This window comes from Rhinoraja longicauda, chromosome 32 (genome assembly GCF_053455715.1).
Source record: "Rhinoraja longicauda isolate Sanriku21f chromosome 32, sRhiLon1.1, whole genome shotgun sequence".
Taxonomy (NCBI): domain Eukaryota; kingdom Metazoa; phylum Chordata; class Chondrichthyes; order Rajiformes; family Arhynchobatidae; genus Rhinoraja; species Rhinoraja longicauda.
This window is the reverse complement of record NC_135984.1, coordinates 15,408,580-15,432,304: the sequence shown is the minus strand read 5'-3', so window position 1 is coordinate 15,432,304 and position 23,725 is coordinate 15,408,580. Positions and strand designations below refer to the sequence as shown.

The 23,725-nt window shown below is 39.5% G+C and overlaps 1 protein-coding gene across 21 annotated transcripts in view; it reads right to left on the bottom strand.

Annotated features, from left to right (window-relative positions):
• LOC144608748 (protein Aster-B-like) overlaps window positions 1-23,725 on the bottom strand; it is a 395,300-nt gene that overhangs the window by 92,602 nt on the left and 278,973 nt on the right. For 16 of the 21 annotated variants that reach the window (XM_078426805.1, XM_078426806.1, XM_078426807.1 and 13 more), the window contains 2 exons: window positions 9,190-9,397; window positions 1,155-1,175 (listed from right to left, as the gene is read on the bottom strand). In XM_078426805.1, the coding sequence (XP_078282931.1) occupies window positions 1,155-1,175; window positions 9,190-9,397 (229 nt within the window). The remainder of the gene's footprint in view (window positions 1-1,154; window positions 1,176-9,189; window positions 9,398-23,725) is intronic. The other 5 variants (XM_078426797.1, XM_078426799.1, XM_078426802.1 and 2 more) reach the window with 1 other exon arrangement.

The window sequence follows — 23,725 nt, the reverse complement described above, 5'->3', positions numbered from 1 at the left end:
TATTAGTACCTTGTCATACAAGATATATTTTTATTATATCTGGTGTCATTTCATTTTATGATCCCACAGAAAAAGGAAGTGGCTGAGTTAAAGCTTCATTTGAAAAGGAATAAGGATCAATTCCATGTCCTGTTGCAGAATTATCCTTTTGAATTTTTACGTCAAAGCAAATTACAAGAATTATTGCTAGTCCAGTATTCATACATCAATTTAAGTTCTATGTGACGTTCAAGCTTTAATAAGTCAAGAAATTACAAACATTCTAAAAACCCCAACTGTTTAAAATATCCTTCTTTTGGGAAATCTAGAAAATTGATCTAAAACCATGCAATATATTTATTGTAGTACAAAGGATTATCAATGCATTTACATGCAGGAATAGAAAATGTAGAAGACAAAGCTGGTTGCTAAGTGAGGTACCTTAGATTCTGAAGAAGTCTGAAGATTCTGAAGAGTCTGAAGAAGGGTCTCGACCCGAAACGTCACCCATTCCTTCTCTCCTGAGATGCTGCCTGACCTGCTGAGTTACTCCCAGCATTTTTTGAATAAATACCTTTGATTTGTACCAGCATCTGCAATTATTTTCCTACACTACCTTAGATTCTGATGTTGATGCTCTGAAGAACTGCCAAAAATTGAAATGTATTTTTAAATTCATGGATGTATGATTGATCCATGTATTTTCACAATCTTCTGCATTTGTTTCAGATTTCCAGCATTTGAACATTATTTATAAAATAAAAATATAATTCAAAAAGGCTAAATTCAACATTTCTTTCTTTAAAAAAGGTTTTGTTTCACATTTTAATTTTACTGAAACTGAATTATTTCATCAGGCATACCAGAAAACATGTAATAAATACTATGAGCTGCGTAGTATTTTACTATTTAAAGACACTAATTCCTTACTCATTGCGAATGATAACAAAGGGCCAACGACCCCAGGCTGAGTCCTGCCTACATTTAGCAACATTTCCACAATACATGCTCTTATGGCTCCAAGCCCACAAAAATATTTAATACACATTTGTTTTAGAATGAACTTGAGCCAAGAATGCATTGGCTATTCAGGTGGTTGATGTGGAATATGTAACAGCACAAAAATACAACCAGAAACCACAGTCTATTAAGGAAACGGAAAAGAAAATGCTTACTTTTGAAAGTCGCTTGTGAGACTAGAAGAGACAGAGCATGCACAGAAGAGAACAAAGAAATCACAACATAAAATTGTTTGAAGTGTTAAGAAAGAAAGCACTTAGAAATTGAACTTCAAGCCAAGATGTTAGTGGACTAAAATGTCAAAATACAATATTGCTTCCATTAACTAACTGAGCCCATGGAAATCTTTATTTTGAATTATCCTGGGTGCAGTACATTATATTCGTGTGAAACATGCTATACTTAAAATAAAATATTATTGCTGAGATACTTACAATACTTCGGGATAATCAGTCCAGAGCCCCCATTTTTTCATAATGCCACCATTTAACTAAACATGATAAACAGTCAAGTGTTGCTTTTTTTGTGCAAAATGGCCATTCCCTCTGTGGGAGAATGGCAGGGTTGGATGGTAATCAATGATAAAACGGTCCACATATGAATTGGAGCATAGAGGGAATTGGGGTTATGGGGTGAAGGCAATTAAAGTCAAATGTCAGATCATCAGTAAGTTATTGAGTGATGGAGCAAGGGGTCACATGTCCTAATCCTGCTCTGCTTACATACTTATGTCCTTTGTTACTAAATGACTGTGGGTGCAGACAGTAATTATTTTGGCTTGCTGTCTTCAGATGACAGTGGCTCTTGCTGTTAAATCAACTTTCTTTGAATAATTAGATTAAAATAACAAATGTTTGGAAAATAACTATGAAATTGGCTGGATTTATAATCATTGGCTCATATCAATAGCATTTGTTTCATAATCTTTGATCAGAATCAGTGCTAGTGTTTTGAATGGCTTGCAGTTTATTTGGTATACAATTCTAGAGTGCAAAATAATTATGTAACGAGTGTAATTTCTTTAGAACATGAATCTTTGTGACGATGTCTCTCGATTAATGAAAAAATATTTTACCTTAAAAAAAAATCAGCTGCAATGCGGAGACCTCCAAGCTCAGAAACATCATGTCATACAGCACGGTTACAGGCACTTTGGCCCAACTTGTCCATGCTGACCAGGATCTAAGATAATCCCATTTGCCAGAATTTGGGCCATATCCCTCTAAACCTTTCCTATCTATGTACCTGTTGGACCTGCCTTCATAAAGGTGAGCTAGTAAAATTAACTTCTGACATTTCTGGGACAGGTGTATACATGCAAGTCATAAAGCATAAGAAATTCCTTTTTAGCTAAATCTAAGTTTTTCATAAGCTCTTAAAGATTCATAATTTAAACAGGCAACGTTAAACTAATTTTCTGGGCAGGAAAGCAAGGGGATTGGCCAAAAATTATAATCTACCTAATTATGGCATGAGGATATAAGGAACTGGTTACAAATAAATGACAAAGTGCTGGAGTACCTCAGCAGGTCCGGCAACATCTCTGGGAACCTGGATAGACGACGTTTCTGGAAGAGTCCCGGTCCGAAATATCATTTATCCATGTTCTCCAGAGATGCTGCCTGAACTGCTGAGTTACTCGAGCACTTTGTGCCTATAATTATGGGATGAATTTTGTTGACTGAATCATATAGATCAGTTTTTGCTCACTTGGGGCACCAAAATTAACTGAATGACTATCTGTCTTTATGCTCATTTGCTGCATTTCACCATGTCAAGTGAGAGGACACTGCCTTGCTGGAATCTCCTAGCATTACCACAGATCCAAGTCCCCATTCATTTGAAGGAGGATTCCCAGCTGAAGACAGGGAGGATCAAATGTTTTCCCACTCACTTTATTTTAATATTTAATTAATTAATTTCTTAATTAATCTTATGTTTTATTTTATAAAACATTTGTTTTTAAAGTCATTTATATCCATTGCAATAGTATTTAAATATCACTGAATATTAAATGTTTTAAAAGATCTAAATTATGGTCCAGGCTTCAGCAGTTTGTGCAACTTTACCTCCTGTCAAAGGCTATCGGCATTCTGCGGGGGAACTTTGGGTCTGTGTCGCTTAAAAAGCTTTTCTATCAGATGCCTGTCTGTGAAGGGACACGAAGGTCAGCCATCTGCATTTGGACTGGGTGGTGCAGTTTGGTAGGAAGCACGAAAGCAACCTGCTCCACTGAAACCTAGCATGTTACTTAATCAGTGACGTTAATGGGCCAAAATATCAAGCTGCATGTAAAATCAGCAGAGCATGCAATCTTCTCTCATTCTCAATAGCACGTTGGATTAATAGTACGAGCATCATCTTCAATCCTTCTTCGTACAAACATAAGTTCCAGATCTCCCAATCCACATTGGATAAGTCTTAGTTGGGAAGGTTGTAATAGGAACTAGATTTTACAGCACCATCTTGCCCAACACTGCTATCTCTTATTTCACCAGGCCATTCCCACTTGCCCAAAGTTAGGAAAGAGAATATCAGACAGGATTTATTCTCTTAATCACTACACAATGAAACCTATTGGATGTGTAATTCTATAAATGGTGGGATGCAACTGCATCATCAAACTCAATATATGATAATGGTAATTGCAACAGTTGTCTCTTTTTAGCTATCAGTTGGGAGAATCGACATTTCCCTCTTGCGAAAAGAAAATTTGGACAGCTAACCTATTTTTCTTTTGATTATTCCCCTTATTGGGACATTCTTAAAAGGTGAAAGTTTCAGTAGACAGACTAAGCTGTAAATTTACAAAGAGGGGAGACAATCAGAACCTTTCTCCCAGGGTGGAATTGGCAAATACTAGAGGGCATAGCTTTAATGTGAGACACACACATTTTAAAGGAGATGTGCTGGGCAATTATTTTTTGCACTGAGATTGGTGGGTATCTGAAAAGTCCTGCCAGGGGTGTTGGTGAAGGCAGATATGACAGTGGCATTTAAAAGACACATCTATATGCAGGGAATGGAGGGATGTGGATCCTGCGCTTGCAAATTAGATCAATTTATTTTGGCATCATGTTTGACATAGACATTATGGTATGAAGAGGCTGTTCCGGTGTTGAATTGTTCGATGTTTTAAGTGAGACACTCGATTCTCAACAGAAATAAAGTTAATTTATACATCAGTTCTTAATGCTGTTATCTATGAAGTAACTATCAGTTCATCTCTGTCCGTAGTTAATATCCTAATCAGGCAGTGTACAGACCCTATATGGCTCAGGGTCAATTATGAATGATCCTTTAGTCTTTTTCATGTTGGGACAGAACTGAATCAATCTTTTGTTATTAATACCGCAACTCCTTTAAATAGAAAATAAACCTCTCAATCATTGTCCCTTTGATGACCCCAGGATATGCTACAACATTTTATGGTCAATTATGTATTTCTGGAGCCAATGTAGCAGTTAATTTGTACTCAGCAATGACCTACAAAAAGTAATAAATATAATCTGTTTATGATCTCTCATGGAATAAAGATTAATGAGACAACAGGAAATTGTACCATTTTTGAATAGTACCAAGGGATCTTTTCAATCCACTTCATGGGACATCAATTTAGAATCTTTTGCTGAAATAATTCACTAGATTGTGTATGGAAATTTCTGGAGCACTTTTTAAAAGTTATATATTTATATTTCCTCCTCTTCTGAAAACATGTGGCCTATTCTGGGTGATGATTTCACTGAATAAAGGCCAATTCCTTACCAGTGTTTGTGTGGAGAATCACTCAATTTGCACATTTGTACTTTTCATATTGGTGGTCAACTATGCTATGAAAAACTGGAGTAGATTTCCCTCTTTCTTAGTTTAGGGACACCAGAATCATTTGTAGCATCAATACTTCTACCCAAACTTCAAACTCATTGGTTTAACATGGTACCTTCCTGATCTATACAGCTCAGTGTCACACTGGAGATATGTTTAACTACATTAAAAAAATGCGAAACCCACATGCAAAAGCAAGGGCAAACTACAATCAAATTCCGCATTGGAAATGTAGGGTAAGTGAACACTGAAGTCACCGCCAGATTGAAACTGACTTTCATATTGCTGTCTATGAGAAATTATTGTGTGCAATTGAACTGTAAATTTTTCAACACTGCAACAATGACTACACTTCACAAGAACTCCAGTGGATAAAAAACTCGTTTGGACATCTTAAGATCTTGAAAGGTATCATACAGTTCCAAATGTCTCTCTTTTTTGTCCAACATTTTGGTGAAACATTACAAACATAAGATGGAGAGGGACGGGATCAATAACAAAAATGATAAAAGCTATCAGAAATATAATACTGAAATAGAGAACTCAAATAGAATTATGGCAGCTGAAAGGTTTCCACAGTTATCAAGATTATTTATGAAGATTTGTTCCAATGCCCATCTCCAAAAAAATGTTATCTTCAAATCATTGAGTTATAGTATCGTACAGCACAGAAATGGGGCTTTTAGCCAAATTTGTCCTGGTCACCTGTGATGCTGAATCTCACTCCCCCCCTTTCCCACACAGACCTTTCTGTCGTGGGCCTCCTCCATTGTCAGAGTGAGACCCAGCGCAAATTGGAGGAACAGCACCTCATATTTTGCTTGGGCAGTTTACACCCCAGCGGTATTAACATTGACTTCTCAAATTTCAAGTAACCCTTACTTTCCCCCTCTCTCCATCCCCTCCCTCTTCCCAGTTTTCCGACCAGTCTTACTGTCTCCGACTATATTTTATCTCTGTTTTCTTTGTTGTGACCTTCTCCCGACTAACAATGATCTATTCTACATTTTCCTTGGTCTCCATTCCTTTGTCCTATTTTCACACCTTACACATCCTTATCTATATACTTCCTTATCTATGAACCTCCCCCTCCCCTGACATCAGTCTGAAGAAGGATCTCGACTCGAAACGTCACCCATTCCTTCTCTTCAGAGATGCTGCTTGGCCCACTGAGTTACTCCAGCATTTTGTGTCCATCTTCGATTTAAACTAGCATCTGCAGTTCCTTCCTACACATCATTATTTAAATGGTCACTTACAACAATTGAAGGCATATGCAACCTCAAACTCAAGATTCCACCTAATCATCTGCATCTGTACAGCAAGACCATACATGGAAGTCTGGATAATTTTCTCCTTACAAACAGTACATTTGTTTCTCGTCATTGTTTTCCACCACAGCTTACACATCTCTCTCTCAGAAATTCAAGGGTACAATTCATGGCATGGTATTATATATATATATAACATATAACAACTACAGCATGGAAACAGGCCTGTCCGGCCCTACCAGTCCACGCCGACCATTCTCCCTGACCTAGTCTCATCTACCTGCACTCAGACCATAACCCTCCAATCCCCTCCTATCCATATACCTATCCAATTTACTCTTAAATAATAAAATCGAGCCAGCCTCCACCACTTCCACCGGAAGCCCATTCCATACAGCCACAACCCTCTGAGTAAAGAAGTTCCCCCTCATGTTACCCCTAAACCTTTGTCCCTCAAGCTATGTCCCCTTGTTGGAATCTTCCCCACTCTCAAAGGGAAACGCCTACCCACGTCAACTCTGTCCGTCCCTCTCAAAATTTTAAAAACCTCTATCAAGTCCCCCCTCAACCTTCTACGCTCCAAAGAATAAAGACCCAACCTGTTCAACCTCTCTCTGTAGCCTAAGTGCTGAAACCCAGGCAACATTCTAGTAAATCTCCTCTGTACCCTCTCCACACTCTGTAGCTGTAGCATTTATTTGGTAATGTGGGATTTTAGGAACTATAACAAGCTGTTTAGCAGCTGGCAGGTGAATGATATTGGTATAATAGCACTGGTTCATAGTGTTATTTACAAAATGACAATGTGTGAAATTTCAAGTAAATATCATAATGGAAATGGTGCCACTATAATTGGTGCATGATATTATGTTTCAACAATGTTTTCCATCTTCATTCAATATCTAGATCAATGTTTCGAAGATTTCATGAAAAGTGCATGTATTTTTAATGTGACCACTATATTCAATAGGAATTATTGGTAATTGATAGCCTTAAAGGATATTAAAGAAAATTGGCCTTAATGGAAATTTTAACCACTTTGACATATGCTTGCCATTATTTGTCCAGGTATTTCTTTGCAAATATCCTAAATTACAGAAATATGTGGGTTGTTGCTGGCCCACTGATATTAGCAAGGAACCATTGAGAATGATTAAAGTACAGGTACTCCTCAGCTTACGATGTTTCGACTTGCGATAGTTCGACTTTGCGATGGTGCAAATGGCAGCGACCCATCGCGAGCTGCTGCTCGCTTCCAGACACATGATCGCCCATTTTCAATGCATTTCGACTTACAATACTTTCAGTTTCCGCTGGGTTTCTCGGAACAGAACCCCATCGGACGCTGAGGATCACCTGTATACGTTTGAGAAATTTGTTTTCTTTTATTAGTTTGAATATTTCAAGTGTATGTTGCATAAATTGTCTAGTTTATTCTAATATTTTCAAGTGTTTGAAGTTTTTTTTTCCATTTAATAATAATTTACTTTTAATGTCCTTTTATGATTTGTGAGAAACGTTCAAACGTTTTATCATCTTGAACCGCCAAGTAAGCCAGGTGTATTTTTAGATTTTTTTTGCTGCATTTTATGGCTCAAGCTACTCTGCCCCCTACAAAAAAGAACCTATCGCTTCATGGAAAAACCTGACAATATGTATGTTTTGGGCCCCATATGCAAGGTTAATATATAGGATCACTCTCTGATCAGACATCCAGTCTGGCTAGCATTTCATTTCATTCATGATCCACACTCTAGCAATTAGCACAGGCAGCAGCAAGGTCAGGGCATATTTTCCAGCAATTGGATTGAGCGGAAGCCTCTCTCACCTCATAAGGAGCTCTGCCTGAATCCAAATGTAACCCGTTAATGACTTACACCTTCCACATCACCCTGAACTAAATCTGACTTAAATCATTCTAACAAAGTATCAAATACTTGGAGGAGATGGAGAGTATGGAGCAGTCACATGGACTGATTACACAATACAACAGTTCTTGAACATTACATTCTGCCTTGAGAACCTCAAGAGTGCAACATGCACAAAATATTGTGGCTAATTTTACAGTCAGTGGAGTGCCAACAATGCTTGCCAATGAAAATAGTTAAAAATATTTCAAAATGTCGGAGGAATTGTGGATTTTATTCAGTGATTGCTCTCTGGTGAAGCCTTCCACATTGTAAGGAGATAACTCCATGCACAAAATATGAGGGAACATTTTCAGTCAGAGAAGTCATACCCCATGGCTGTCTTAAATCTTTTCAAAACATTCTTAATGTTTTCAAAAACTTTTGAAACACTTAACAAAAAATTGAAGTTTAAAAAGATTAAGAGCAATTAAATTGTCTTCGGGTATGGTATTACAGAAAACCTATCATAAATTATGACAGCAAAGCAGTGAAGTCAAAAGTCACAGTTAAACTTAATCCCCTCTCACTTGATATGCACATACATGACTTTCTTGTATGAATCAGACTGTCATGAGTATTTAGACTGAATTTGCTTTTCCTAAACCAGTCGCTCTGAAGTAAAATTTAACCCAAATACTGCCAGAGATCTGAGATTAACCTAAGACATTCCAATTCTCATGATCCAGCTACCTTTAAACGGTCTCATATGTGCAAATGAAATGAGTTAGTGGTCAAGCCAATGTCCCTAAAGTCTGGAATTTAGTGAGGAAAGCAAACTCCATGATAGAAAGCTCACTGTAAATTATAAGTTTGCAACAAAACAACTTATTGTAGACAAGATTAGCAAAATGATTTAGTTTTCACATGAACACAAGTACAGCACCCAAAAGAAACATCCATGAACAAAATAACAATTATCACTCATAGCAGTTGTAAAAATGTTTAAAATATTTAATGACATTTTTAGATAATCATGATTTAAAATATGTCTGACAGATTTTATTCCAGTCTTTATAATGTAGGTATTCTGTTTCCATGGAATGATTTTTTAAAAAACTTTCAGCAGATTTCTTTGTTGCTAAATAATGGGCGTGCAATACTGATACAAAGGTAAAGAATATTTTTTTAGAGCATATTGCCATTCCCAACCATATCCTCTTTCATGACCACTAAACTCAACTCACCTTGGAGTTCTTGCTGCTTCGACCAGACTGGGAGGAATAGTTTCGCTGGATACCCTGTTCCGGGGTGGAAGGTGATTTGTCTGAGGAATGGTCCGACCCCTTTTCCACCATGCTCTCACCCTCAAGATTCTGAGGTGTTGGGGATCTTGATCGCTTCCTCAAGATGGGTGAGCAGGCTGGGGTGCTCCGAGCAGAATTACTGGCAGTGCTGAAGAGAAAAAGGGAGAATCTGGTTAGAAATTCTCAGAGCTGCAAGAGTTTAGCCACTTGAAGACCTTGTGCCAACACTTTTCAGTTGTTAATCAGTTTTAAATTCCTTCCGTTCCACCTCACAGGGGATTATCACATTTCTGACCTGTATTTTTCCAATAAGCAAACCAATTGGCACTGATGCATTACCATGCTGAGAACTATATTCTGCCCTCTGTATCTTCACCTTTGCTCTATTGTACTTGAGTTTGGATTGATATTATTCATGGATAGTATATTGGACCTGTTTGGATAGCACAAAACAATGTTTTTCACTGTAACTTGGCACATGACAAGAATAAACCTAAACCTAAACTTCACGGCTGAATCAATCCAGTCATTGCCCAAAATTCCAGCAGAGCTCACTCAAAAAGAATAGGAGCTCCTATCTTACTTTAATCTTCTCAAATTATTTCTGTTTTGTATTGCTAATTAGATCAACAAAATCCCATGAAAGTAAGCATGCAGGTACAGCAGGCAATGAAGAAAACTAATGGCATGTTAGCCTTCATTGCGAGAGGATTTGAGTTTAGGAGCAGGTCTTACTGCAGCTGTACAGGGCCCTGGTGAGACCGTACCTGGAGTATTGTGTGCAATCTTGGTCTCCTAATTTGAGGAAGGACATTATTGCTATTGAGGGAATTCTGGTAGGTTCACCAGAATTCCCGGGATGGCGGGACTGACAAATGATGAAAGAATGGATCAACTGGGCATGTATTCACTGGAATTTAGAAGGATGAGAGGGGATCTTATATAGAAACATATACAATTCTTAAAGGATTGGACAGGCTAGATGCAGGAAAAATATTCCCGATGTTGGGGAAATCCAGAACCAGGGGTCACAGTTTAAGTATAAGGGGACTGAGATGAGGGAAAACTTCTTCACCCAATTGTGAATCTGTGGAATTATCTGCCACAGAAGGCAGTGGAGGCCAATTCACTGGATGTTTTCAAAAGAGAGTTAGATTTAGCTCTTAGGGCTAAAGGAATCAAGGGATATGGGGAAAAAGCAGGAACAGGGTACTGATTTTCGATGATCAGCCATGATCATATTGAATGGCAGTGCTGGCTCGAAGGGCTGAATGGACTACTCCTGCACCTATTTTTCTATGTTTCTAAGCAACAAATTTCAAATCGAGCAAACCACAATGCACTGGAGGAACTCAGCGGGTCAGGAAACATCTGTCCAGGGCAGACGATATTTTGTCTTGGAACACTTCAAACTCATGAAGCAGGAGGGAGAAAACTCGTAAAGAGAAGTGGGGGTGGGGAAAGCCTGGCAAGTGGTAGGCTGAATAACCTGAGGGGAGTTTGATTGGCAGATGGTTGGAGTGAGTGACAAAGGCAAGTTTGATTGAGGCGTTTAGCAAAATATAGCAGCAGTGTATGTTAAATGGTCCAAAGTACTTCCTTCGCTGCACATTTTATCCTAAAGATTCTCTAGTTTATTTGGAGAAGTTTAAAGTCTTAAAAATCCACTAGCGTGCCTGAAAGAAAAATATTCAAGCATTCTAAACATAGACTCGAAGCAGATGCATTTTACAGAACTAAAAATTGATGGCATAGTTAAAAAGTACCAACTTTTAGTACTTAAAAGTGACAATTCACAATCGGTAATACAATACAAAGGAGGGAAGTGCAAGCATAAAATGGGAATGTCTTGAGGACTATTAATGCCTTGATGGGGCTATCATCCATTCCTACACCAGATCATTTGCATCTCTGTGACCTAGTCTGCTACATTTGACCTGTAACTAAATAGCTTTGACACTGGTGCCAATATGCAAATACTCCACTTCTTACCACCGCTATTCTGCATGAGTTTGAACCACATAAAAGCAAGTTGGAAAAAGCACGTTTTATGCTACTTGAATGTAATTCTTCACAACTAATGAACACTGTACTGTTTTACAGTTCACAGCTGAAACATGTTTGCCTTGGGTTGAATGTGCCATACATGCTGTATAAAGTACACACTGTATGAATAGTATCTAAAAATAGCTTTATTCATTAGCTTGTTGTCAACTTACTCGGCTCATTATGGAAATCCATAATGTAAAAGTGTGACCTTGCAGCTTTGTCAATTCTCTAATTGTTCCGAGTTCAATGATATTCTTTTCGGAACAAATGGAAACAAAATTAAAATTACTGGATCCAGCTCAAGTGAATATCTTGCACAGTCTGTTAATCTACATAAACCTTTTATGTACAAAACCGTTCTGTCCAAATGAACCACTTTAATTAATGCCTACATTCATCTCCTTTGCAGGAAGTGAATGACTTTGCATCCATGTTTTTAAACTATAAAGCAGCTTTCAATTACATGAACATATATTCAACTGTACACATATCTGTACAGAAATTCCATACAGAGGTGTCCATTTAACAAAAGTCTTACTCCAATATTCAACAATGCAGAAGATAGCAAGTGAAACCATATAAAGGAAGATTCCAATCTAATTCATAACAGAAGAGAAATCCAAATCAACATCAATGTGAATCTGAACATGGAACAATAGTATCAGAAACCCTATGGCAAAAACAGTGCCAATGAAGTGCGTAGTGAAAGAACCAACTCTATCCATGGCATGGACTCATTTAATCAGGCGTTTTTTTTAATCTACATTTATTGTCTGAAATGGCCAAGAAGTTAATGCTGAGATACTTTCTCACCAACAGCTGGTGGCGATATACCCACAATGCTGTCAAGGAGAGAGTTCCAGACAGTATATTTCACAGAGAAGGAATGGTAATGCATTTCCAAGATAGGATGATGTACAATTTAGAATGGAACATGCAAGCGGTGGTGGTGTTCCCATGTACCTGAAGCTGCAGCTTTGCATGGCTCGACAGGGCATGGATTCATGGATCTGTGAGGTGCTGTCAGAGTGACTAGGCGGTTAACTACAGTACATTTTCTAGATGATACACATTGCTGCCATTGCTTCCTGGAGACAGATGTGGCACCAATCAAGCATGCTGCTTTGTCCAAGATTACGTTAAACTTCTTGAGTTTTGGTTTAGGCTATACACATCCAGGCAAGTTGAGAGAATTCTATCACATTCCTCATTTTTGTTTTTTTATTTGCCAGAAAGCCGAAGTATCAGGAGATTAGACACGCAGCACAGAATACCCAGCCTTTACGTGCTTGTGTAGCCAGAGTATTTATGCTGGCCCAGTGAATTTTTGGTCAATGGTGATTCCCAGGATTGTGATGATACAGGACTCGTCAATGGAAATGCCAGTGATAATGAACAATAAATGGTCAGGCAATTTCATTTTGCAAATGGTCCTTTCAATGCATGAAGGTTATTTGCCACATTAACCCAGTGCCTGGGCATTTCCTAGATCATGCTGCGTTTACTCATAATCTGACTCATTTTGTGAGGAGTTGCAAAAAGACATGAATAGTGTGCAATCATCAGCAAATATCCTCATTTTAGACCTTATGATGGCAAATATTGGGCTGAGGACATTTTCCTGAGGATCTCCTGCAGTAATATCCTGAACCTGGGTTGATTGACCTCCAACAACCACCCCAAACATCTTATTGTGTGTGAATGACTTCCATCATTTGAGTGTTTGCCTTTTTATGCCCACAGACTACAATTTCACCATGGTTTCTTGGTGCTACATCTGGTCAAATAATGTCATTCTCACCTCACTTCTGGAATTAAGCAGAATAGAACTGAGTGGCCCTGGCAAAAATCAAGCTGGGAAATGGTAAATAGATTATTGGCATGTTAATACAACTTTATTGCATTGTTGATGACACCCACTGCCACTTTGCTAATGATTTGAGGGGAAGCTGAATAGCCCGATTACATTTGTCCTGCTCTTTGTGCACAGGACACAAAAGCAATTCTCCACATTGCCTACAGAGGTCAGTGTTGTATCTCACTGGAATAACATGGCCAGAGGACTGTTCCCAATGTTGGGGAAGTCCAGAACCAGGGGTCATAGTTTAAGAAAAAGGGATAGGCCAGTTAGGACTGAAATGAGGAAAAACATTTTCAGCCAGAAATATGTGAATCAGTGGAATTCGCTGCCACAGAAGGCAGTGGAGGCCAATCCACTGGATGTATTCAAGAGAGAGTTAGATATAGCTCTTAAGGCTAAAGGAATCAAGGGGTATGGGGAGAAAGCAGGAACGGGGTACTGATTTTGGATGATCCACCACTTTTGGATGATCATATTGAATGGTGGTGCTGGCTCGAAGGGCCGAATGGCCTACTTCTGCACCTATTTTCTATGTTTCTATGTCCATTTTATTACAACTGGGATATTGCCTGGTCTCATAGCCTTTACTGTGTCCACAGATTTCTGTCATTTCTTGATTTCACACTGAGTGAATCAAATTATGTGAAAACGAGCTTGTGTGATGGTGGAGTAACTTTTTATTATTTTGCCTTTCAAAATGGAAAGAAGAGATGTTGAAAATACCCTGATGATTTGGCAGCATTTGTGGAGCCACACACATTATCATTTCATGTAACAAAAGTACAAAAAGTAGATGCAGAAGTTGGTCACCTGAACCTTCAACCCACTCTACCAATCAAGATCATGGCTGATCTGATCTTAGGAAGAACTACACTGGCCTCTCTGCTCCTCATAATCTTTAACTCTTCTACAGATTAAAGCTATGGCTTAGTCTTAAGTCTTAAACCTAGGCTTAATGTTCATCGATTCGGCCTCCAAAGCTCTGAGGGTGGAGATTTCAGATCTAATCTTAGGTAGAACACTGTGGGCGGCACGATGGCACAGTGGTAGAGTTGCTGCCATACAGCTCTTGCAGTGTCGGAGCCCTGGGTTCGATCCCGACTAAGGGGGCTGTTTGACTGAGTTTGTACCTACTCCCCATTACACGTGGGTTTTCTCCAAGACCTTCGGTTTCCTCCCACACTCCAAAGACGTACAGGTTTGTAGGTTAATTGGCTTGGTATAAGTGCAAATTGTCCCTAGTGTGTGTAGGATAGCGTTAATGTGTGAGGATCGCTGGTTGGTGCGAACTCGATGGGCCGAATGGCCTGTTTCCACACTGTATCTCTAAACTAAACTGGCCTCTCCTCTTCAAACAGAAGAAATTCTTTGTTGCTGTCAGAAACAGCTGACCTTTTATTTTTAATGCTCCCCAGTTCTAAAAAATATATCTCAATGTGCTCTCAAAAGCCCTCAGAATTTTCTACTTGAAATCCACAGTTTAGGCCCAGAAATAAAATCCTGCAGGTGCTAGAAATTTGAAATAAAAACTGAAAATGCCGATGAAACATCATGTATCTGAGGCGACGACCATTTCTCACTCCACTTGCTACATTTTTACTATTTTTATTTCAGTATAGGACCAACATGCTTAATCTTGACATAAGACAATCCTTTATCGTAGGAAACATTCCCTTTCATCATAAATTGATCAGCTTTCATCTACTGAAAGTTCTTGAATTTCAAACAATAATTCTGTTTCTATTTCCATAAATATTGGATAACCTGCTAATAAATTTCAGCATTTTTTGGCTAACCTAATACATTTTAGCATTTTCTGACTAATTAAGGTATGGTTTATATCACAGTTTGATCGGGCTATATCACATTGTAAGACAGGACTACTGAGAAAAGCAAATTAATTAACTTTAAAACAGGAACATATTGTAATTATATGTTACAAATACAATTCGCTGGTTAGTGAGGAAGGGGAACAGTTTCTTCCAACTAGCTTTTCAATGTTAAAGACAACTAGAATGATCAACCCAAAGGTATCACAAAATGCTGGAGTAACTCAGCGGGTCAGGCAGCATTTCAGAAGAGAAGGAATGGGTGACGTTTCGGGTCGAGACCCTTCTTCAGTCCGAAGAAGGGTCTCGACCCGAAACGACACCCATTCCTATAAGAAAATAACTGCAGATGCTGGTACAAATCGATTTATTCACAAAATGCTGGAGTAACTCAGCAGGTCAGGCAGCATCTCGGGAGAGAAGGAATGGGTGACGTTTCGGGTCGAGACCCTGAGATGCTGCCTGACCCGCTGAGTTACTCCAGCATTTTGTGATACCTTCGATTTGTACCAGCATCTGCAGTTATTTTCCTACAGAGAATGATCAACTCAATGGTTTACTGCTACATTATGACACCCATATGGCCATTATGAGGACTACTAATGTGGTTATGTCGTATGGAATGTAATAAAATTCACTTTATTTTGTTTCTAAGCCAGTTTGTTCCCACAATGTAACTGTGCAACAAATATAGTGATCTCATAGATACGAGAAGATAATACTATCATACATTATTCAAAATGTCTATTGCTGCTAATGCGACTGAGTTATATAATACAGCGATGTCTTATCCCAGTTTTAAAAGAAATAGACTTAAGTAACATATCAACTTTAAGTATGAGCACCAAAATGAGTGAATCAAAAGAAAGTTTGTAAATGGAGAAACTAGTAAATCAATGTTAACTACAACACATTTTAAAGATTAAGCATAAAACGATTAGCGATATATAGGCATGGATGTTTCCATCAATGAAGTTCCTATCAATGGATCAGAAGTTTCTGTCAATGCTTGGCAAACTAAAATAATTTAATGCCAAGTCAGCTTGGCTTCATGAATGGGAATTCATCTCTCACTACTTAGTTGTACTTTTTGCGATGTCACCAGTGAGGTCAGTGAATGCGAAACAATGGATGTAGCGTATTTTGATTTGTACCGCACCAAAGATTGTAAAATAAAACATGTTTATGGAGTTCTTCGACAAAATTGGGTATAGATAAACTATTGATTGAAAGACAGAAACAAAGGAAGAGAGATATCAAATCTTTTTTTTAATTGGCATTTTGCAGTTATGGGGGTGCTAACCTGAGCAGTATTTGACCCTCAGCTATTTACATCTAGTGCAAAGATGGACTTGAACAGTCTGAGGGTAGTATACTCGAAATTATAAAGGTGGATAAGAAACTAAGCTGTAAGGAGGACACTGAAAGAGTCCAAGGGGTCCACAGATTAATTAATGGAAAGATTGGGTCAGATTAAATATAATGTGGGAAAATGTAAAATCCATAACTTTAGAATTTTGTTTTAAAGCAGTCTGTAAGTGTTTTTAGACAGAGGAATCTTGGTTTAACCATCAAGGGAAACACAAAGTTCACAAGTGCAGCAACTCATCAGCAAGACAAATTGGCCTTTATTTAAATTGAGCAAGTCTTGCTGCAAACTGCAGTCCATGTGTGGATTCAATAAAAATGTCTCACCAGGGCCATAAGATAACATCTGATGTACTGTGTGCAGTTTGGTCTTCCTTACCTAAAGGAGAATATATTGGCCTCTGCTGCAGTGCAGCATAGATTCCCGACATTGGTTCCTGAGAAGCTTTCCCAGAGGCAGACATTGAATAAGACTGGCCCAAGAAGAATGAGAGGTGATTTCATTTAGATAATCAAGATTCTGATAATAGTCAGAATAGAATATTCTGAAATAGTCCCAGAGACGCATTAAATGCAGCATGGAATCAGACCATTTGGCTCATCATATCAAAGCCATTTAGTCGGACTTGGCCCATACTCTTTAATACCTAAACAATTCAAGTCCATTCAAGTGCTTATCTGGACACTTCTTAAATGCTATCAATGACCCTGCTTCCACCATTCTCTCGGGCAGCACATTCCAGGTACTCACGTACACCGGTAAGAAAGTTCCCCCTCGTATACCCTCTAATAATAATATTCATTTATTGTCATTGCAACGAGTACAACGAAATTAAAAATAGCCAATCCTGACGGTGCGTACAAACATATATGCAATAAATGCAAAAACAAATAAATACATAAATACAATTATATTAAGTACAAGATTTTTAAAATCTCTTCCCCCTTATCTATAAGGTCAAAAGGAATATTAGAATTAGGCCATTTGGACCATTAAATCTACTCCACCATTCAATCATGGCTGATCTATCTCTCCCTCCTAACCTCATTCTCCTGCCTTCTTCCCATAACCTCTGACACCTGTACTAATCAAGAATCTATCTATCTCTGCCTTAAAAATATCCACTGACTTGGCCTCCGCAGCCTTTGTAAAGTTGGAGCATAACCTCCCTGCGTTTGTATTCATGCCCCACTAATGAAGGACAGTATCCCATTTGCCTTCCTAGTCATGTTATCTACCTGCGTATCCATCTTCATGAATCTCTGTACCCTTCTCCAAGATCCCTCTGTTTTCCAATAATCCCGAAGACCTCCAAAAGGCATAACCTCACAATTATCCATCTGGAATTGCATCTGCCTTTTATCAGCGCATTTCACCAACACATCGATTTCACTTTGAAGACTTCACCAATCTTTGCATCATCTTTGAACTTACAAATTATACCTCCTCCATTCACATCCAAAACATTCACATATATTACAAACAGCAAAAGTCCCAGCATCTCTGGGAAGCACTATCTGCAACATGCAATCAATCATATAGGTGTAAGAGTCTGAAAACTATGACCACCAGGTTCAAGAATAGCTTTCTTTCCAACAACCATCAGGCTCTTGCTTACTGCCAAATCTAACCCATGAATTACGGTTATTGATATTAAAATGTATCCACCGACATTTTCGCCACAGTACATAATCCTCTGACATTTTCGCCACCTCCAAAAAGATCCCACTACTAGCCACATCTTCCCATCTCCACCCCTTTCTGCTTTCCGCAGAAACTGTTCCCTCCGCAACTCCCTGGTCAACTCGTCCCTTCCCACCCAAACTCCGTGTTTTCACCTGCAATCGCAGGAGATACAATACCTGTCCCTATAACTCCCCCCTCGAGACCAAGCGCGGGCTTGACGATCGTTTCGCTGAACACCACCGCTCAGTCCGCCTAAACCTACCTGATCTCCTGGTTGCTCAACACTTCAACTCCCCCTCTGATTCCCCCACTGACCTTTCTGTCCTGGGCCTCCTCCATTGTCCGAGTGAGGCCCAGCACAAATGGGAGGAACAGCACCTCATATTTTGCTTTGGAAGCCTACACCCCAGCGGTATGAACATTAATTGCTCTAACTTCAAGTAGCCCTTGCTTTCACTCTCTCTCCACACCCTCCCCCTTCCCAGTTCTCTCTTTCCTGCTTTCCCTCTCTATCCCCTCCCCCTTCCCAGTTCTCCCACTAGTCTTCCTGTCTCCGACTCCATTCTATCTTTGTCCCATCCCCACCCCTGACATCAGTCTGAAGAAGGGCCTCGATCCGAGATGTCACCCATTCCTTCTCTCCCGAGATGCTGCCTGACCCGCTGAGTTATTCCAGCATTTTGTGTTTATCTTCAATTTAAACCAGCATCTGCAGTTCTTTCCTACACATTGATATTAGCCTCACAGGTCTGGAATGAGTAGAGCCAGGATGTTTAGGCGCTAAAAATCTCTGAAATAGGCAGGCTAATAGGCATAATAAAATTACAAAAAAAGGCACCAAAGAGCATTTATTGCCAAAAAAAGGCATTAAAAGGCATGTATTTCCACCACCAAAATATGGTTAAAAATGTGTTTAGCTGTCTGTACATGCTGGGAGATGAAATATTTCTTCTCATGATTCACTGCTTTCTCACATGCTTTGTAAAACAGCACACAGTTGTCTGTAGAGAATATATCATTCCCGTACACCCTTACCAAATCGTTCAGTTTTTTACATGGCGTTGACTTGACTTTAGGCATTTTGACGCTTGCAGGGGTAGATCCTACAGGAGCGGGGATACAGACCTCTACAGGCAGGCTAAGTACAAGCTGAGAAGGGGAATCAGAGCTGCCAAGGAAAGGTACTCTGAGAAGTTGAGGAGCAAGTTCTCAGCTAATGACTCTGCTTCAGTTTGGAAGAGCTTGCAAGAAATTACAAGCTACAAGAGGAAAACTACCCGCTCCTTGGACAATCGTCAGCTGTCCAACGACCTGAACGAGTTCTACTGCAGGTTCGAGAAACAGAAACTTAACCCTGGTAGCCCCTCCCCCCTCCCCAACCAACACTTCACACCTACTCACAGCCTGACTTCAGTTTGAAAAGACTGAACCCTTCCCCATCCACCCCTCTCCAATCACCACTTAACACCCACTTACAGCCTGACTGCAAAAGGCTGGGGCCTCGTCCACTACCCACGAATGAACGACTGATGGTGCGTCCCTAGTTTCGCCCCGGTGGTGGAAGTTTTCTTGTAGGTTATGTTAACACGGCAAAAAAAGGCTGATTTAGACACTCGATCATGAAAAAGGCATTATCTTGCTGAAATCATGAAAAAAGGCATAAAAAGGCACATGGCATTTATGGCAAAATCCTGGCTCTAGTAATGAGTATAGTTTTCCATGCTGAGGGACAATATTTGCTGTACTTTAGTCAACAGAAACCTCATTTGTGCTGATCGAAAATTTAAAAAACACAATTAAAGTCCTAGCAATCCCATATCTTGCTTCTCACAGCTGCCTGCGATAGATGCCATCTGGCCCTGATGAATTTAACCACCTTTAAACCCACTAAGGCATCAGGGGCCTCCCCTATTTATGGAGACGCACTAGACTTTCATTTTCCCATTTGCTAAATTCTCAAACTACAAAGTCTGGTTCATAGTAAATACTGATAAAAATTATTCATTTAGAACCATTACTTTACCTTCAGTCTCCACATGCAGACTTCTCCTGTTCTCGCTCATGGGTTGTTCTCTTTCCCTGATTATCATTTTATAGAATGCCGTCAGATGAACTTTAATTCTCTCTGCCAGTGATATTTCATGACCCCCCCCCCCCCCCCCCTTCCCTTCCTAATTTTGTTTTTATGCAAAACCTGTCCATGCCAACCTAGTTCCATTTGCCTGCATTTGGCCTAGGTCACTCTAAACCATTCCCATCCATACATATGTCCAAATATCTTTTGCATGCTGTAATGTTATCTACTTCCTCTGGCAGTATTCCAGACATGGACAACCCTCTAAATGGAAAAGTTGCCTGAGGCCTCTTTCTATATCTCAAACCCACAAGTCCTGGTAACATTAGTGAATCTCTTCTGCATTCTTTCCAGAACTCCACATGGTACTCCAAGTGTACAAGTACACCAACTAGTACAGCTGTGCTATAATGTTCCATCTTTTGTACACATTACCCATCCCAATGAAGCAAGCATACCAAACACCTTCTTCTCACCCGAAGTGCCACTTACAGGGAACCATGACCTTGTGCTCCAGGATCTCTTTGTTCTCCAACACTCTCCAGGCCTCTGCCATTTATTGTACAAGTTCTGCTCTGATTTGACATACCAAGGTGCAACACCTTACATTTGTCAGAGTTAGGTTCCTTGTGCCATTTCATGGCCCACTTTCCAACTAATGTTGGTCCTGTTATAAACTTAGATATCCCTGTTCACTATTTTGGTGCCATCTTCAAATTTACAAAAATATTAACTACATTGTCATCCAAATTGTTAATATGGATAACAAACAAAAGTGGACCCAGTGGATTCAACACTGACTCCTGCAGCATTCCACTGGTCACAGGCCTCCAATCAGACAAGCAACACTCTACAACTACCCTTTAAAACCTTCCTCCAAGCAAATTTTGAATCCTTTGGCCATTTCATCTTGAATTCAATGTGATCTGACCTTCCAGGTATATAGAAATCCTGGTAGATCCTGTCCCTCAAAATTACCTCCAACAATCTTCCCACCGTTGACGTCAGGCTCACTGGTCTGTAATTCCCTGGCATGTCTTTGCTGCCCTTCTTAAATAACATACACGGTGGTTGCATCAGCCATTTTCTATGGAGTGGTCTGCTGGAGCAGCAGCATCTCAGCGACGGAAGGGACGAGACTCAACAAGCTGGTCAGGAAGGCCAGCTCTGTCCTGGGTTGCCCCCTCGACTCAGTGCAGGTGGTGGGAGAGAGGAGGATGATGGCAAAGTTAACATCGCTGCTGGACGACTCCCACCCCATGCAGGATACTGTCACTGCACTGAGGAGCTCCTTCAGTGACAGACTCCTTCACCCCAAGTACGTGAAGGAGAGATATAGGAGGTCCTTCCTTCCCGCTGCTGTGAGACTGCACAACCAGCACTGCTCCCAGCAGACGAGTCAACAATAACAGCTAAGAATACACGGAAACTGATGACATATTTATGTATCTTTTATTTATAATGAATGATCTCTTGCTCTCTTGCTATCCACTTTGCTGCTGTAACATTGTAAATTTCCCCCGGTGTGGGACGAATAAAGGAATATATTATTATTATTATTATTACAACATTTGCCACATTTCAATCTTTCAGAACCTCACCTGTGATTAATGATGATGCAAATATCACTGCAACGGAACTGGGTACTAAAGTTAGATGATCAATCCTCAATAATTTTCAACTTCAAAGGTCCCTTGAACTTGTTACCCCAGGCTTTTACTGTACAATAATGTCCTTAAACCTTGCTATTTCGCAGACAACAAAGACAACCCCTGCTTCTATTTAGCTAATACCTCATGACTAATTCTGCCAGTTCGAGATTCACCGTGCTGAAGAATCAGCCTCTGAATCTATTCATCTATGTAGTAATACCTTTTGGAATTATTGCTGTGCAGCCTCCTTGGCCAGTAAATATTAATTTTGCACAGATTAAGTCTATTTCCCCAGGTTAACTACACCAAGATCCATGGACTTCAAAATTATTATTTATTATTATTTTAATGATATTTTAATGTCATCTAAGTTAATAAGTGATAGGAGCAGAATTAAGCCATTTGGCCGATCAAGTCTACTCCGCCAGTTAATCATTGCCGATCTATTGCTAACCCGTTATTTACAATATATATTTAACGATGTAGACGAAGGAATTAAATGTAACATCTCCAAGTTTGCAGATGACACAAAGCTGATAGGCAGTGTGACTTGCGAGGAGGATGCTATGAGGCTGCAGGGTGACTTGGATAGGTTGGGTGGGTGGGCAGATGCATGGCAAATGCAGTATAATATGGAAAAATGTGAGGGTATCCACTTTGGTGGCAAGAATAAGAAGGTAGATTATTAATTGAATGGTGTCAGATTAGGAAAAGGGGAGGTACAACGAGACCGAGATGTCCTTGTAAACCAGTCACTGAAAGTAAGCATGTAGGTACAGCAGACAGTGAAGAAAGCAAATGGCACGTTGGCCTTCATAGTGAGAGGATTTGAGTACAGGAGCAAGAAGGTCCTAATGCAGTTGTTCAGGGCCCTGGTGAGACCATACCTGGAGTATTGTGTGCAGTTTTGGTATCCTAATTTGTGGAAGGACATTCTTGCTATTGAGGGTATAGGTTCACCAGGTTAATTCCCGGGATGTCCTTCCAAGTGGAGGCTCAGTCATTGAGTTCCTTCACAAGAGACTGATAGATTTCTGGAAATGAAGCGAATTGAGTGAAATGGGGACAGTGTCATAAAATGGTCCTGAGGTCCAAGACTCGTCGTGTTCTTGATGAATGTTAGAGAAGCCATGAAGTGCCAAATCGCCTATTCCTACACCGATTAATTATGTTCACATCAGTAGATGCTTGTTGAATATTCAGCTTGAACATAATAGTATATTTCATAATACAATCTATCAAAGCCAAGTGTATTGATGGTTCTTCACAACAATATATACACCTGAAATCGGTAAATTGTAATTGCTTTTTGGGTATAGATGCAATTGGTTGTTTTCTCAGATTTATTCAATTCAAATCAGTATTAACCATTTGAAATTTCAGGTATGCATACAATCCTCAAGCAAATTTTCGGACATCAAGACTAATATCATATGCACCTTTTATCTAAAATAAATCATTGGAAAACAACGATGGATCCAAAATCACCCACCATTATTAGCCTATTAAAAACCTGGCGACGAGAGGGAGTACAAGTATGCCACAAGTTCTGTTTTACCACAAATTACTGGAGAAGCCATACAATTGTTTGAGTTCTACTGTTAATAAATACGTTTCACGACACAATTTAAGTGGTAAGGATGTGCTTATTGATCTGGATATGTCACTCAATTTTAGAAGCTCTGAAAAGGAACAGTAATATGTCACTGTTCACTCTGACATGTCACCTGGCATATACTAAATCGGCCTTTGCTTTTTAAAACAAAATTACATTTTTAGGTTATTTAACATAGACCGTGGAGCAGCACAGCGCATGAACAGGCCTTGTAGCCCACAATATCTGTGCTGAACACGATGCCATGGCCAACTCTCATCTGCCTGGACATAATCCATATCTCTCCATTCCCTGCATATCCATGTGCCTATCCAAAAGTCTATTAAATGTCACCATTGTAA